The 17,908-nt window shown below is 42.0% G+C and overlaps 1 gene segment (V, D, J or C); it reads left to right on the top strand.

Annotated features, from left to right (window-relative positions):
* Nucleotides 1-265: 265 nt before the first annotated feature.
* On the top strand, nt 266-17,287 carry LOC139243128 (Ig heavy chain C region, membrane-bound form-like). The segment is given in 7 exon segments: nt 266-307; nt 7,943-8,242; nt 9,240-9,551; nt 11,837-12,142; nt 12,659-12,988; nt 16,747-16,874; nt 17,013-17,287. Coding segments are annotated over 7 exon segments (1,404 nt in total).
* Nucleotides 17,288-17,908: the final 621 nt, after the last annotated feature.

Below are 17,908 nucleotides of genomic sequence, written 5' to 3'. Positions count from 1 at the left end.
TAATATGGATAAACTGATCATTATTCATTGATCAGTTGGTAATTTCATGAACTGTTCACGTGTTGCTCTGTGAAATATATAACACCAGTTCATTTATAAAGAGTGAACAATATTAATTTATACATTTATCATTTTATGAAGATCCATTGTGGGTTTCCTTTGCCTCTGGGATATGATCATTTAAACTAATGTTGGATTTCTGTCTGTTTTACACAGTGCCGGTTATTGTGTGAGCCAGCCCAGGGAATGTAACACTGTGACTATCTCGACTACTGGGGAAAAGGCACCATGGTGACAGTGACTTCAGGTAAGAAACATTCACTCTTTCAGTAACTGTAGAATTTGTGTCTCAATTTTTTATTTCTGTTTATTTCAATAATTCATTGATTCACTAAAACTTCGGTTCGCTGGGTTCTGTATTGAGTTTTTTTTTGCTATCTTTCTGCTGCAATGCTTTTAAGAAATTAAATTGCTTCTCCACAGAACATGTTGTTGAGGGATTGATCCCCAGATTGGTGTGATTTGGTGTTTATCTGCTGATGGGACTCTGTTCCTGGGTTACTTTAAACACCCACTGGTTGTTAAATCTTTTGGTGTTTCTGCAATGCTTAGTCTCTGCAACAATTAATTGCTGCATGTTTTCTGATCAAATGCAAATATTATATTTAAATGTGTTTGAAAGATGGTTATAGGCAGAAACAGAAACCTTTAGATGTTACAAGTAAATGTAAGATATTTTATTGTATTTTGTTTGTGATAATTGCAATGTCATTTATTGATCAAAAGTTGACGAATGCTCATATATGTGAAATGTTACTGTAATGAAGAACTATATAATTAATATATTTGTGATATGAATCAGATTGAACTTAATACAAATTAATAGAAATAGCACGCAATAGCACAACAATATCCTATATCAATATTAATAGATTAACATGATCCGTCTAATCACAATTCTGCTCTCATTATTTTATATTTCTATTGATTTCAATAATTAATTCGTTCAGTGATAGACGGGTTCGCTTAATTCTGCATTGACATGTTTTGGCAATGTTACATTTGATTCCGCTGAAACCGTTGATAGAATTAAGCTGCTTCTCCACAAAACATTGTGTTGTTGGGTCCAGCCGCTCAGTGCTGTGGTTTGCTGTTTATCTGCTGAGCAGAGAGTTTGCCTGGGTTACTTTGAATAACAAAACTTTTGTGAAACTGTTTGGCTTTTGTGCGATGTTTATCTGAATGACATCAAACTGCTGCAAGTTTTTATGATCCGTTTAAAACTGTTTCAAAGATAATTGTAGGCAGACAAAAAGTAGGTTTTATAAATCAAAAATCGTTACTAAATAATGTTCTCCATCTTATTATTTAAGTGAGAATTACAGGTTCAACTATTAACCTATGCTTTATGGTGCACACATTTAATACATGAAATATTACTGTAATTTCGAAATTTACGATTAAAAATTTGCAGGTTGAAAGGCAGTTAAATAAATATAACTCAAACAATTATAATGCGGTAATATTGCCCAATATCACTAAATATGCGTTGCAATTAATATTCTTGTATTAACCATTATTCGCATCCCACAATTCTGCTGCGCACTGGTCCCAGTTAACGTGAGCAGAAATTTTTTGAGGCTGGCGACAATTTCTGATTAGGTCTGAAATGATTTTAATAACAGCATACTGACTCCACCGCAGTTCAAGAAGGGTCTGAAATTAATTATTTCCCTGTTTTACACAGATCCACAACAGATTGTATTTAATTATCAATTAAATGCGAGTTGTAAATTACAGTTTGTAAATGTCATAAATCTGACCGGTTATTAAATTCTAAAATTATGTAATTTCTTCAATTAAATATTTTGTTTCATAGCGAGACAATTATCACTAAACTAATCTGAACCGTTTGTAAGATGATAGCCTGAGCGTTAGACGTCGCTGCCAGTCAGAGTATTGTTCATACGATTCTATTTAAATTCAAGGAAAGTTCAGATTGACAGACACACAACCCATTCAAAGTCAAGCTGATTAATTTAATTACCATAAGGTCAATGTTATTTTTGAATTGAATAACAACATCCAGTCTCCCATAGCTGTGCTGCATATGGGGTAGAATTATAAAGAGTGAACACATTACATTTAAGAGTTATGTTTAACTGTGGTTCATGTTAAATTGATCACCAAAATCTCTCCTCCATTTGCTCATTAAATGTCAGTGTCACAGATGGCCTGAATGAATTCTTCCCCGCCAATATTACGTTGATCATTCTGGAAAGTAGTTTCAATAAATAGCTTAATAATTAATTTACGGGCATTTTGTGAATTACAGGAGTAAAATATAAAAATAATTCTCTATGTTATTAAATAGCGGAGTCTATGTTGCCGACTGCACATTAGTCTGTTGCCTGTTACTTCATAAAATATATTTTACAGTTAAGAATGAGGATAATGTTTAAACTGGAGGGCCCTGATTTAGAAAACATACAGCGTTACAGCCCAGCGATAGTTAGTGAGATGTAACAACGGCCAGACATTGAACTATTTAAAATAGTCCACTCCTAAATCCATCATGTGAAATCCACTCTGAGAAAAGAGGGAGTTTATGTTGTATCAGAGACTTCAGAAACATGCAGAGTTTACATGTGTCGCTAGAGAGCGGGAATATATTGGAAGCTCCTGATCATTTTAACTTATTCAAATGTGATTTGAATCAAGTAAACATAATATATTAGTCTGAATGTCTTCATCTTTTAATATGATTCTTAATATGTTAAAATTGATAAGTGCCATATTAACTTAACTGAAACGCTAATATGTCACATGTTACGAAGCAGGAACAGGATTAAAATGAATATTAACTAATTTTATTATAATGCAGTATTAGATCAGCAAACATCAATATTACTTTAGAGTATAATATCAGTGTGAACTGATTAACCATTAATGACCTCCCACAATTGCATTGTATACTGGACAGGATTACAGTTACTGCAACATCTCTAGGGTTGGCGAGAATTTTAAATTATGTCTAAGATTAACTTAGTAAACAATACTTGTCTGACTCAGTTTTGTTCAGATGGATAAGGTGTCGCCGCAGATTTTAATGAATTAACTTTGTGTTTTGCCTCGATGATTTTACAGGTTATATTTAATTATGAAATTATATTGAACCAGTGGCTAATCGGTTTTCAATGTAACTGTTTCTTGGTTTGTTAAATTCCTACTCTGAAAGGGAGTCCCGATAAAATGCAGCAAATTACCATGGAATGTAGATTATTTCGATATAATTGTTTTCAGGATTTGTACGATTGTGGAGATGGAGGGAGACATGATTGGAAGTCGAAGAATGTTTTCCAAATTAATATCAGTTTAATTTTTTTTAAAACGTGCACTTTTGAGATGATCGGAAATTGACAAGAGACCAATTGTAAATCAGCTTTATTGAAACTGACAGATGGAACCGATCTATCTGCTGAGAGCAAGATTGTGCCTGTTCTCTTTCTGTGCGCCTGCTCACTGTGTGAGAATCAGGAGCCCTCCTGATTGGCTGTAAACCTTCCAGTTTGTCCTCTTGTATTTCGTTGAGTACAATTCGACTCATTTATTTGAGAAGCTTGTATCTCTGAAAAATGTGACAGTTTCAGGTTAAGTTTGAGGAGGCACCTCACAAATGGGACCAATAACGCAATTTGTGGCTTTCAGAAGCAGAAGTTCAAAAACACTTCTGTTAAACTGTTGAAGGTGCTTTAATCAGTTTCTAACCCATGCTATACCTGTCCCGGGAGTCCTGATGGGACAGTGTAGAGAGAGCTACACTCTGTATTTAACCCCTGCTGTACCTGCCCCGGTACTGTTTCGTGCGACAGTGTAGAGGGAGCTTTACTCTGTATCTAACCGGAGAGACCTGCCCTCGGAGTGTTTGATGGGACAGTGTAGAGAGAGATTTACTCTGTATTTAACGCATGCTGTACCTGCCGTCGGAGCGTTTGATGAGACAGTGTAGAGGGAGCTGTACTCAGTATCTATCCCATGCTGTACCTGCCCTGGGAGCGTTTGATGCGGCAGTGTAGAGGGAGCTTTACTCTGTATTTAACCATTGCTGTATCTGCCCTGGGACACTGGGAGTGTTGGATGGGATCGTGCAAAGGGAGAATTTATTCTTTATCTAACCCGTGTTGTAGCTGCCCTGGGTCAGTCTGATTGTGCAATGTATAAGGAGCTTAACTCTGTATTTAACCCGTGCTGTAACTGTCCTGTGACTCTTTGATAGGACAGTGTAGAGGCAACATTTACTCTTTATCTAACTCGTGTTCTGTCTGCCGTGGTAGTGTTTGGTGGGACAGAGTAGATGGAGCTCTGCTCTCTATTTAACTAGTGCGCTACCTTATCTGGACTGTTTGACAGTGCAGTATTGGCATTGGCTTTTCTCGAAATCAATGCCTTGATACAGCTGAGCATAGAGTGCAGAGGGAGCTTTACTCTATATTATTTGTAATATAACAGACCTGAAAATGCTTTATCCAGGGGCATTCAAGCAGCCTTAATTTGTATCCAACTAATAAAGTTCGAGTTAGCAAGGCAGATATGTTCAAATAAATATTTCCATTGCTCCAATGAAACAACAATGCCTTAATTGAGTTTAACCTTATTGCAAAATAACTGCTTCATTTTTGATGAATTGCAAAACGTTAAACATTTTGAGTATCAGATAATGATTGAATGAGATTGGCCTGATCTTGAGTTCAATTTCAGAACAAACAGTTTCTGGAAAAGATTGAAATGGTCCAGAAAGCAGCGCCTGTTCTGATCTGATGGTAGGCTGGAAGTTAATTTGACAATTTAACTGGTGAATGTCGAACTCCTGCTTCAAATAACCATCATGGGAAAGTTATGCTTGAAATCAGCATTTCGTTCAATTGTTTTTTTTTTATGCACCAGGTAGGGACAGACGCAGGTCAGATGCAGCTGTTGGACTGGGTCACAACACAAGGCACACAGTAACTGAACTGCATTTCTGTGAAGCATTTAAAGAAATACATTCAGCCTGCGATGAATTGCCATTCACAATAATCTTTCAGACTCTGTAACGGTATCCAATTGAATCGTTTGAGCCAAATTTCTCAGTCCCTTTATTTTAACTGTCCCATTTCACTATAACAGACAATAAACATAGATCTGATAGAGGTGTTCAACATGATGAAGCTTTTCTCGAACTTAACCCTCTCTTTTAAAAAAAAATCCCCTCATTTTCCCTCTAGTTCTTTTGCCAATTATTTTAAATCTGTGACCTTTGGTTAACGACGTACTCACCAGTGGAAATCGTTTCTCCTGACTTGCTTTGACAAAACCTCTCTCAATTTTGAATACCTCTATTCGGCCTCCAATTAATTTTCACTGCTTTAATACACAACCCCAGCTTTTCTAATCTTTCCACCTAACTGAAGTCTCTGGTCCTTGGTATCATTCTGGGGCCTTGTCATCCTTTCTAAATTGTGGAGGTCAGAATTGTATACACTACTGCATCCGATGTCTAACCAGTGATTTGTAAAGGTTTAGCATGACACCCGTGATTCTGTATTCAAGGCCCCTTTTACAATGGCAATAACGCATACAATTTAGTAAACTTCTTATCAACTTGCCCGGTCACCTTCAAAGAGATGTGAATATGTACTCCCAGGACCCTCTGCTCTGGCACCTCCCTCAAATTAATGCCTGTTAGATTATATTGCCTCTAAATGTTGTTCCTCCAAAATGCATTAAATTGTATCTGCCATGTGCCTGCCCATTTCACCAATCTGTCGATGCACTCCTGAAGTCCGCTGCTATCCTGCTCACACATTCCCACGTTGCCAAGTTTGCATCATCCGTGAACTTGTAAACTGTATTCCCTGTAAACAAGTCCAGGTAATTTATATATATATAACAGGAAAAGCAATGTTCTTCATACCGATCAATGGGCGACCCCACTACTCTTCTGTCAGAAAAAAACATCTGTTCACCACTGCTCGCTGTCTCCTCTCCCGCAGCCAATTAAATACCCAAGTTAACTCCATCCCTTTAATCACATGTGCTTCAATTTTCCGAATCATTCTTTTATGAGATACTTTATAAAATGCCATTTGAACATCTATATATAACACATCTATTGCAACAGCATCATCGACTCTCTCTGTAACTTTACGGTGTAGACCGAGATTTCAGTATCTGACCAATAAGCCACAGGTGTTTCAGTAATCCGCACAAACCAGAATCGAGAGTTACCCATATCAGCAGTAACCAGGTACTTTATCCTTCCTAGCATAGACCCGTCTGATAACCAATCGATTTATAATGTTTAAGTTTTGCCAATATTAGGTATTTAGAGAAGAAAACCTGTCCTGATGTTTAGATTATGTTCGGTTCGAACAACAACAAGAAGTGACTGCAATGACCCAGAAAGCAGTGCATGTTCTCACTGGCGGGAGGCTGGAAAATAATTTGTAAAATTAAATGGAGCTTTTAAAGATCATCGTTCCATATAACCGGCTTTGGGAACCGTACATCATTCGGATTATTTCATGGAGTGATTGGGAAGAGGAAGGTCAGGAGATATCCAATCAGTAACAGGGGAGAGATCACAACTCATACTGCATCGCTCTTCCTCCAATTCGGAGCAGGAAAGAGATAGGCCCGAATCAATCCCGATTGAGATCAAACTTGAATCCGAGATATCAGGCTGTGCAAAAGTTCCCGGTTCAAATCTGAGCGCTGAAGTAATCAATTCACATTTTAAAGGAGACTTCAACCATTTATTTGAACGTCCTATATTTTCCTGGGAACAAAGAAGATTTAGATGAGGTCTGATAGAGGGGTTTTGGAACTATGAAGGGTTTTATGAAGGGATTCGGGAAACATATTTCCCAGGTCGGTGAGTTGGAGAGTAAATGGCACTGATTGAATATCAGCAGCAAAGGAATGAAGGGAGAGGGTATTATTGTACTATTCTACACAGGTGCTGTTAGAACATGGGTTGTCCTATCAGAAAGAGGGCTGCATGCAGAATCCATAACAGCTTAATAAAATTGAATGTTTGAGAAGAAGATTGGGAATTGGAAGGTGAACGGGATTTGTGGAGAGATCGTTCAGAGGCGTGATGGGCCGAATAGCCTCCTTCCGTGCTTTAAAGTTGTATTATTTTATCACTCTCGGTCATGCTTATAAACATGCTGGGATTAAAAAAAAGTTAATAAAACTAGTAGATCTTTCTGTAGAAGTTGTGTGATTAGGATAATTCACCCCACCGACATTCTCCAAGTGTATCATCTGAAAACAATACTTGCATTTATATAACGCGTTTAATGTAGTGAAACGTCCCAAGACGATTCATACGAGCTTAAGGAGGTAAAATTTGATATCAGGCCACATAAGCAGTTTTCTTTAGTATGGTCAGCAGTGATTCTGGCAATTGACCAAAATCTTGGTCCAAGAGGTTAGTTCAAACAGCATCTTAAAATGGAGAGTTGACTTCACTTTAATATCATGGAATGGCCTGATTCCGTGCTGCTAATAAGATTCTGAGAGCAAAAGGATGCAGGGAGGAACTCAGAATATATAATGTGAAATAATTTACTGTGAAAGTGATTGGAGATTGAGGGGAGAGTTCCATAATAGCAGGAAGAAATCCACGATACAATATCCCAGCATTCACTCCGTACAAAGGGGCCTGCTGGACAGAAAGCCCCTTTAAGTCTCGTGACTATCCTTATGTACAGGACTGGAGTTACGTGGAGGCGTTTCACGTCGGATCTCATAATTGCTAGTAATTCAAATGTTGACGTAGGGTTTGATCGGTAAATGATGGATTTAGTTTACCCCGTAGTGAAACGTTTAGTTGTTTGGTTATTTTATAAGCACTGATTACAGAGTCTAACTTGTCCAATTGGCCAATCTTTCCCAGCGACACCATCTGCTCCCAAACTCTATGCCCTGCTCTCCTCCTGTGAACAACCCGACACTGGCGGCCCCGTCACCTATGGCTGCTTAGCGATGGACTACTCCCCGGAAATCACCAGCCTTTCCTGGAGGTCAGAAGAAGCGCCGATCACCACTGGATTGAAGATCTACCCGTCAGTCCTCAACAAGAAGGGAGCCTACACACTGAGCAGCCAGTTAACCATCAACAAGTCATTGGTGGGGAGTAGTGCAATCTACTGCGAGGTTCGACGAGGTGACTCGGTCTGGGACGTAAAAATGCCAGGTGAGTGCTGTGGGATACAAGGAAGGCAAATTGTGAAAAGCAGAGATGATATGTTCAACTTCTATACAACCTTGGTTAGACCAGACTTTGAGTAATGTGCACAGTTCTGGTCTCCATCTTACACTTAGAGTCATTGCACAGCTCTGGTCTTCATATCACATAGTGAGTGCTGCGTACAGGTCTGGTTTCCACATCATATTTAGAGTATTGTACACAGATAAGGTCTCCATAACATATTAAGAGTTCTGCATACAGGTCTGGTCTCCATAACACATCTCAGTGTGCATTCCGATCTCCTAATCAAAATTCGAGCATAGTTCTGGTTTCCATATCACACTCAGAGTACTACGCACATGCCTGGTCTCCATATCACATATAGAGTACTGTACACTGCTCTAATCTCCGGATCATATCAACTGTAATGTGCATAGTGCTGGTTACCATATTATAAGAATGATACAGAGGCACAAGGACGACACCAGAACTGAAAAATTGCAACTGTCAATAATTGCTGAACGGAGTGGGATTCGTTTCTCCAGAAAAGGGAAGGCTGAGTGGTGATCAAATGGTGGTCTGTAAAATTATGAAGCGATTTAAAGGTTAAACGTAGATAAAATATTTTGCTTGAGCAGGAGCCCGATATTGGGGCCATAAATATAAGATATTCACTAATAAATCCAATAGGGAATCCAGGAGAAAGTTCTTCACCCAAGGAATTGGTAAAATATGGAACTCCCTGCCGCATGGAATACGAGGCGAATATCATAGATGCGTTTCAGGGGAATCTAGATAAGTACACGAGGGAGAAAGGCATCTAAGGTTATGTTGATAGCGGGTAGGCAATAGGGAGAGAGGAGGCCGATGTGGAACATAAACATAGGCCTGTTGGGCCGAATGGCCTGTTTCGGTGATGTAGATTATATGTTAAAAACCAATTTAAAGTTCTTAATTGTTTGGATTTTTACAAATAATCGCCATAAAATGTATTTTCTTGCAGGTCCTGTGGTACATCATCCAGCTGTTATCCTTACCTTGAGTTCCAAGGAAGAAATCACCAGCAGCAGATCTGCAACCGCCGTGTGTTCAATCATCGATTTCCATCCAAAGTCACTGACCGTGAATTGGCTGAAGAATGGACAAATTATGAAATCGGGTTTCATCACCTCTCCCGTATGTGAGGTGAATGGGAACTTCTCGGCGAGCAGTCGGCTGACATTCTCCGCCGTGGAATGGTTCGCCCACTCAGTCTATACCTGCCAGGTCTCTCATCAAGGAATCACCCAAAACCGAACTATCACCAGATCTCCGGGTAAGAGACATCGCCCCGGGAAGTTCCGGATCACTCTGAGCGATGATATCAGTCAGGGCTTTTATCGTAATTAGTAAAAAAGCACAGAACTATTTCTCATTTCTAATCATACAGTTTGTTTTTCCTTTCGGTGTAAGCCCTGACTGAGGATTCCTCACGGTTCATGATTCCGTCACTTTGCTAAAGGTTGTCCTCTGCTTGCCCTTAGTCTCAGCTTTATCCTGAGTTGCCTGTGCATATTGGGAGCGACAGTCGGTGTCTCCAAGCCTTTACTATGTAAGGGCCACTGCTAGAAATTGCTAGAAAGGGTGTAGACGAATAAAGGCACCTTGGAGTGCATGTCCACAAATCCCTGAAGGTAGCACACTAGCTTGATAAGTGGGTTAAGAAGGCAGACGGAATATTTACCTTTATTAGTCGAGGCATGGAATAAAATAGCAAGGAGCTTATGCTTGAACTGTATAAAACACTTGTTAGGCCGCAGCTGGAGTAGCACGTGCATTTCTGGTCACCAGGTTACAGGAAAGATATTGCTGCACTGGAACGGGTGCAGAGGAGATTTACCAGGAAGTTGTATGGACTGGAGAATTTTGGCTATGAGGAAAGATTGGATAGGCTGGGCCTATTTTGTTTCGAACAGAGGAGACTGAGGGGAGACCTGATTGAGATGTATAAGATTATGAGGGGCCTTGATAGAGTGGATAGGAAGGACCTGTTACCCTTGGCAGATGAGTCAACAACCAGGGGACACAGATTTAAAGTAATTGGGGCGAGGTTTAGAGGAGATATGAGAGGAAATGTCTTCATCCAGAACGTCGTGTGGGTCTCGAAATCACTCCCTGAAAGGGTGGTAGAGGCTGAAACCCTCAGCACATTAAAAAAAAATATTGGATATGCAATGAACCTACAGGGCTACGGAGCAAGAGCTGGAAAGTGGGATTAGGCTGGATTGCTCTTGTTTGGCCGGCGCGGACACGATGGGCCAAAATTGCCTCTTTCCATGCTGAAAATATCTATGATTTTATGATCTGCCTTTTTAGAACACAGCATTCAGTTCTGGGCACCACACCGCAGGATGGATAAACTGGCTTTCGAGCGGGTGCAACGCAAATTCACCCGAATGATACCGGGCTAAAACGGATAAATGATGAGGACGGGTTAGGCTTGTATTCCTTTGTGTAGAATGTGAAGAGGCGATGTAATTGAGGTGTTTACGTTGATAAATGGAACTGATGTGGTAGATAGCGAGAAAATATTTCCTCTGGTGCGGTACTTCAGAACCAGGGACAGAACCTTAAAAGTAGATCTACACCATTCAGGGGTAATGTCAGGAAGGATAATTTCACACAAAGTCTCGTGTACATCTGGAACTCTCTCCCCCCCACCCCCGGCCTCCCAAAGCTGTTGAGGGTAGGGGTCAATTGAACATGTCAAAACTGAGATTGATAGATCTTTGTTAGGCAAGGGTGTAAAGGGTTGTACAACCAAAGCGGGTAGATGATGTTGAGGTAGATATCAGCCATGATCTGATTGAATGGCAGAACAGGATGGATGGGCTGAATGGACTTCTCCTGTTCCTATGACACTATTACTGTCCTGCGGTTATATTCCCTCCTTACTCTCTCTCACTAGACATGATAAAAGCTCACTAATGACAGAAATTTTAAAAAAACTACTTCACATCAGTATTGCAATTTATTCCCTATGACAAAAGACCCCTTGAAATTCCCTCCCCACGACCTTTTACTTCAGCACTGCCGGGGGAGGGGGGAGGGGCGGGGGGCTACTCGTTCCTGCACATTTTCATCAACCCCAAAATCACAAGACACCAGAAAATTAACTTTGTTTCCTGTTGCAACTATAATCCTGGATTTGATTTGACACTCGTTTTGAACCAGTGTAATTTCCATGTTGAGCTCTTCATCCTGGGGGTGGAGCCATTATACTGAGCGCAAATGCGTTCGGGCAGAAAAGGAGCAAGGATTTTCGGGACGAGCGTTATTCAGTGCATAACACAATTGCACCCAACTTTATTCAATGTTTTATGCCGGGTCTTTGCCTCACAGCCGATCACAGGTGGCTCAGGGTGCAAATACACAGGAAATGTTAAAGCGTCTCCCGGGATGGTTGCCAATTCGTTGTCCTTCCAATAATGATGGTTGTTAAGCAACAACGAGAGGTTAATATCTCAAAGGTGATTTATTCTACTTTTGGGAGTTAAGCAGAATGCTGCTATCCTGACTCTGGAGATGAAGCTTTGCTTGACTTTCATTTCTGCTTCACAGAAGATTCCTCGTGCAACGATCCAAAAATCACTCTTTCGCCGCCCTCACTCGAGCAGGTCTTAATGGAGGCGACAGTGACCTTAATCTGCATCGTGTCGAATGCTCCTTTTGGAGTCACCGTGTCCTGGGAGCGAAAAAAGGACATTTTGAAACCAGGGAATCACGGTGAACCGGGAGAGGGCGACAGTGTGATCAGCAAGTTAGACATCTCGACACAAGACTGGCTGAGTGGGGATGTGTTTGACTGCGTGGCGAGCCATCGGGATATGCACACTCCGATCAGAGGTTCCATCCACAAGGAAATGGGTGAGTGGCGTGATTGTAGTAACACGTGAGAGGCTGTGACTATTCCTGGTGCTTGTGCATGGGCCAATTCGTTCTAATAAGTATATTAATAGATTACTTTGATAATTCAAATGGTAATCCCACGAACTAAATACTCTGGGATATGGGATGATGCATTTAAGGGGAAGTTAGATAATTGCAGGAGGGAGAAAGCAATAGAAGGACATGTTACGTGGTTTAGATGGTGAGCTGGGAGAAGGTTCGTGTGGAGCATAAAAGTTGGTATAAATCAGTTGACCGAATGGCCTGGTTCCTAGCAGTGAATCCTATGTAATTTTCCAGTACAACTCTTCAAGCTCCCAGAGAGAAGGATTTTATTCCATTCTGTTCTGGGCTGAAAAACTGGACAGGCCACAGAGGCGAAAAAGGGAATCCTTTAAAATTCAGCGCAAACCACATATCTCGCGCATTTAACCACCGGTGTCATTGTCTCTGGAAGTCTCCAGTTTATTGATCTTTATTGTAATTGATCTGCAGCTAAAGATCCGCGGGAACCGGCCGTGTCTGTCCTCCTGCCCTCGGCAGAAGAAATCTCCGCTCAGAGGTTGGTCAGCCTCACCTGCTTAGTGAGAGCTTTCTCCCCGCGAGAGATCTTCGTCAAGTGGACCGTCAATGACAAGCCGGTGAATTCGGGCAACTACACGAACACCGAGGTGAAGACGGAGAACAGCAGCAGTTCTTTCTTCACGTACAGCCTGTTATCCATTGCAGCCGAGGAGTGGGCCAGCGGTGCTTCTTACTCCTGTGTGGTAGGACATGAAGCCATCCCCTTGAAGACCATCATCAGAACAGTCAATAAATCCAGCGGTAAACCCAGTTTTGTGAACATTTCTCTTGGTCTGATGGACACCGTCAATGCTTGTCAATGAGAATCTCTCGATTGCATTTCAGTTCTTAAATAAAAACCAATAAAGGCCTTTTCTTCCAATCGTGAGTTACACACACAGCCGCTCAATTAATTTTGTTTCCTATTTTTGCCAAGGGGCGGGCTGTTAATGTGAAGCAGAATATTTGTCGGACTTGGGCACAAAGCTTGTACAGTCAGCGCTCCCAGCTCAGATACACCACAGTTTGGAGACAGAGTGAAGCTCTTTCATGACAGGATTCCTCAAAGTCATTTCAGCAACTTTCTTCCCACTGGCAGAACCTGCAAAGTTCCATTTTCCGACAAACAAATGCAGCACATTTAGATCTATGTGTCATTGTTTCTCGTGTTGTCCATCCCTTCAGATTTGGGGCCGGTTTTAATTGGCAGCATCGCACCCTCTTGGATCTGAAGTGAGGGGGACACGGGAACAGGAACTGTACCTCCCACTGCCCCACCAGAGAGAGAGAACAAGTCAATTGTTAACCCCCTGTACCTTCCACTGCCCCAACAGAGAGAGAGAACAAGTCAATTGTTAAACCCCTGTACCTCCCACTGCCCCACCAGAGAGAGAGAACAAGTCAATTGTTAAACCCCTGTACCTCCCACTGCCCCAACAGAGGGGAAAGGTCAATTGTTAATCACCTGTACCCCCCACTGACCCAACAGAGAGAGAGAACAAGTCAATTGTTAAACCCCTGTACCTCCCAATGACCCAACAGAGAGAGAGAACAAGTCAATTGTTAAACCCCTGTACCTCCCAATGACCCAACAGAGAGAGAGAACAAGTCAATTGTTAACCCACTGTACCCCCCACTGACCCAACAGAGAGAGAGAACAAGTCAATTGTTAAACCCCTGTACCTCCCACTGCCACAACAGAGAGAGAGAACAAGTCAATTGTTAACCCCCTGTACCCCCCACTGACCCAACAGAGGGGAAAGGTCAATTGTTAATCACCTGTACCCCCTATTGCCCCACCAGAGGGGAAAGGTCAATTGTTAACCCCCTGTACCCCCCACTGACCCACCCGGGGGAGGGGAAATGTCAATTGTTAACCCATGGTACTCCCACTACCCCGCCAGAGAGAGGGGAAAGGTCAATTGTTAACCCCCTGCAACTCCCACTGCCCCAACAGAGCGAGTGGAAAGGTCAATTGCTAATCCCCTGTACCCCCCACTGCCCCACCAGAGGGGAAAGGTCAATTGTTAACACCCTGTACCCTCCACTGCCCCACCAGGTGGGAAAGGACAATTGTTAACCCCCTGTACCCTCCACTGCCCCACCAGGGGGAGGGGAAAGTTCAATCGTTAACCCACTGTACTCGCACTACCGCACTAGAGAGGGGGGAAAGGTCAACTGTTAACTCATTGTAAGACCACTGCCCCAACAGAGGGAGGGGAAAGGTCAATTGTTAATCTCCTGCACCTCCCACTGCCCCACCAGAGAGAAGGGAAAGGTCAATTGCCAACCCCTGTACCTCACATTGCCCACCAGAGAGAAGGGAAAGGTCAATTGTCAATCCCCTGTACCTCACACTGCCCCACCAGAGAGAGGGGAAAGGGCAATTGTCAACCCCCTGTACCTCACACTGCCCCACCAGAGAGAGGGGAAAGGTCAATTGTTAACCCCCTGTACCTCACACTGCCCCACCAGAGAGAGGGGAAGGGGCAATTGTTAACCCCCTGTACCTCCCACTGCCCCATCAGGGTGAGGGGAGAGGTCAATTGTTAACCCCCTGGACCTCCCACTGCCCCATCAGGGGGAGGGGAAAGGGCAATTGTTTACCACTGTACCCCCACTGCCCCACCAGAGAGAGGGGAAAGGGCAATTGTTAACCCACTGTACCTCCCACTGCACCACCAGAGAGAGGGGAAAGGGCAATTGTTAACCCACTGTACCTCCCACTGCCCCACCAGAGAGAGGGGAAAGGGCAATTGTTAACCCACTGTACCTCACACTGCCCCACCAGAGAGAGGGGAAAGGGCAATTGTTAATCCCCTGTACCCCCACTGCCCCACCAGAGAGAGGGGAAAGGGCAATTGTTAACCCCCTGTACCCCCACTGCCCCACCAGAGAGAGGGGAAAGGGCAATTGTTAACCCACTGTACCTCCGCTGCCCCACCAGAGAAAGAGGAAAGGGCAATTGTTAACCCACTGTACCTCCACTGCCCCGTCAGAGAGAGGGGAAAGGGCAATTGTTAACTCATTGTGTCTCCGATTCTCCAACACAGTGAGGCGAAACGGCAATTGTTAAGCCACTGTACCCCTTAATTCCCACCAGGGAGAGATGCCCATCGTTGAATTGTTGCATTCCGTCGCCTGACGTCACCTGGCGTCTCACGCTGAAAACATTTACACAGAGCGGGGAAGAATGCGTGCAAAAGTGATTGCGTGTGTTTTTGTGAAAGTTCACGCTTACACATAAACACACAGAGACTTACACATAAACACGCACATAGGCACACTTACACAGGATATTACACATGCCCAGAATATAATACACACCGTCATTGTCTGAACCAGTTATTAGTACTCTCTGAAAGTTTGAATGACAGCAAAAATACACACACGCACCCTAACACTAAACAGACAAAAACACACGCATTAACACACACACACACACGCACACACACATGCACTTACACTCGCATAAACACACACATCAACACAATCCCACTAACGCATAACACACACACACACACACATTTACATGCGAACACACACATTTACACATAAGCGCACACATGCTTACCCCTAAACATACACAACACTTACACATAACCATACACACACACATGAAAAACACACACATGAACGTACTTATACAAAACACACACATTTAAACATAAATACACAAAATTTCATATAAACACACAAAGACCGACAAGTAAACGTACACAAGCGTACGAAAATGAACACACACTTACACATAAATATAGATGCATAGAATCGCACATTAACACCCGCAAACTTGCATATCAACATTACATTAACACACATCAACACACAAACACAGACTAAACCAGAACAAGTGATCGTCATGCACATATATGTAAACACTAAAGTGCACAAAATACATCAGGCTATCGATGAATATAGAATTAAAATACACTCTTGGAACAGTCTCCCAACCATTATATTAAATACATCATTTCTGATGTCATAATATCTCACATTCCTCTATTCTGGTCCTACACACACACTGAATTAACGTTCTTAGTTGGAAACTGATGCAAGTTAATTATGTTCAGAACACTGACCGTCACAAACTAATCAAGATTATAACTCACATCTGACGTCTAACCCAGCCCCCTTGACAGTCTCCAAATAATTAGGTCGCTAAAACTATTGTTAAAATAATCGGTATCGCTCAGTAAACCTCCCTCGATATTACATCATACTATTCCCGAACGGTAAATCCTATGAAATTGATACAAAATCAATGAGCGTGTGACATTGAAGGAAAAATGTCAAATTTTCCAACACGGACTGTAGGAGGATCAGAAAGGAAGAGCGACTGTGGAATTAGGAACACAGATAGATTGTTGGGAGTGATTAACTTAACATAAGGCATATATTGAACATCAAATTAGAGAACAAACTAATAACTTAAGGAAATAAAATAGAATATATAACAATAATACGATATTTTGGATTAGCAAACGATCTGAATATTTTCCTCCTCTACATCTCCGCAGATTCCTCAGATCACATCTGGGATGAAGACTACGAGGGCCAGAGCGGCAACATCTGGACAACCGCTTCCACATTCATCATCCTGTTCTTCCTGAGCATGTTCTATAGCGCTGCCGTCACTCTGGTGAAGGTGAGAAGATTCAGTGCATTCGCTTCGAGCTGACTGAAGCGGTTTGCCAAATCTCTGAACGTTTCATTGATAACAACCCTGAGATAAATGCCCCAAAGCACTAAATCCCTGCTTCAATCTTTTGTCCCTCTTTTACAGGTCAAGTGATCGGCTGGATCTCGGCCGCCGTGGATTTTCCTCATCTGGTTATTAACATCACTGTGTCCTGAAAATAAACTAGGTCCTCTTGGTGATTCCCGGATTCAATTGACTTCAGTTTTTTCGTCTCTGTGTTTGAGAAGTGAGATATTCGTGGCTATTATGTAAATGTATCTCTGAGTTTCATAATTGTTTGAATATCTCATGTATAACGACGTCACTTTTCTCATTCATGATCCACAATTATTCCCTTCCCTTTATGTTGAACTGTTTCTCTCTCCCTGGTGTCTGTTACAGTTGTACAGATAGCTGGCAGCTCAGACCTCGTGTGTTCCAGGCTCAATGTGACTCTCATTTGTTATATTCAATTCGTGTTAACATTTTAAAAACGTCTCTGTAAATTGTTCTATGTGAAATTGTTAATAAATCATGAATGATAAATGGAATATATTGGACTTTGTTGAGTTCCTTTCTCCAAGGCTCATTCACATCGTTCCCTTTCCCTATCACACTTTGTTTTATTCCCCTGAGAGTTATTCATCACCCGTCCTGTCTGGGTTGTGTTTGAATCCAAGTCCCTTCGGTGAAGGAGCCGCTGCGCCACCTAGTGTCCGATCATTGTAACGACACAATTCCCCCAGCCTTTTTACGTTATGCTGCAGAGGCGATATGACTGCACAGCGAACAGGCGGATCATGCAGTCTCTTTTAATATTATGGTCCTTCACGTGCCAGGTTATGTTAAAGAGAAATACTCTGATGCATCAACGTCTGATAGATTATAGAACGTGTCAGAGTAAATCTCCTTTGATACTGTCCCATCAAATACTCCCAGGGCAGGTACAGGGGGTTAGATACAGAGTAAAGCTCCCTCTACACTGTCCCATCAAACATTCC

Source organism: Pristiophorus japonicus, unplaced genomic scaffold (genome assembly GCF_044704955.1).
Source record: "Pristiophorus japonicus isolate sPriJap1 unplaced genomic scaffold, sPriJap1.hap1 HAP1_SCAFFOLD_162, whole genome shotgun sequence".
In the NCBI taxonomy this organism is placed as follows: domain Eukaryota; kingdom Metazoa; phylum Chordata; class Chondrichthyes; family Pristiophoridae; genus Pristiophorus; species Pristiophorus japonicus.
Note: the sequence above shows the minus strand (reverse complement) of the source record. Positions and strands in the feature narration are given on the sequence as shown.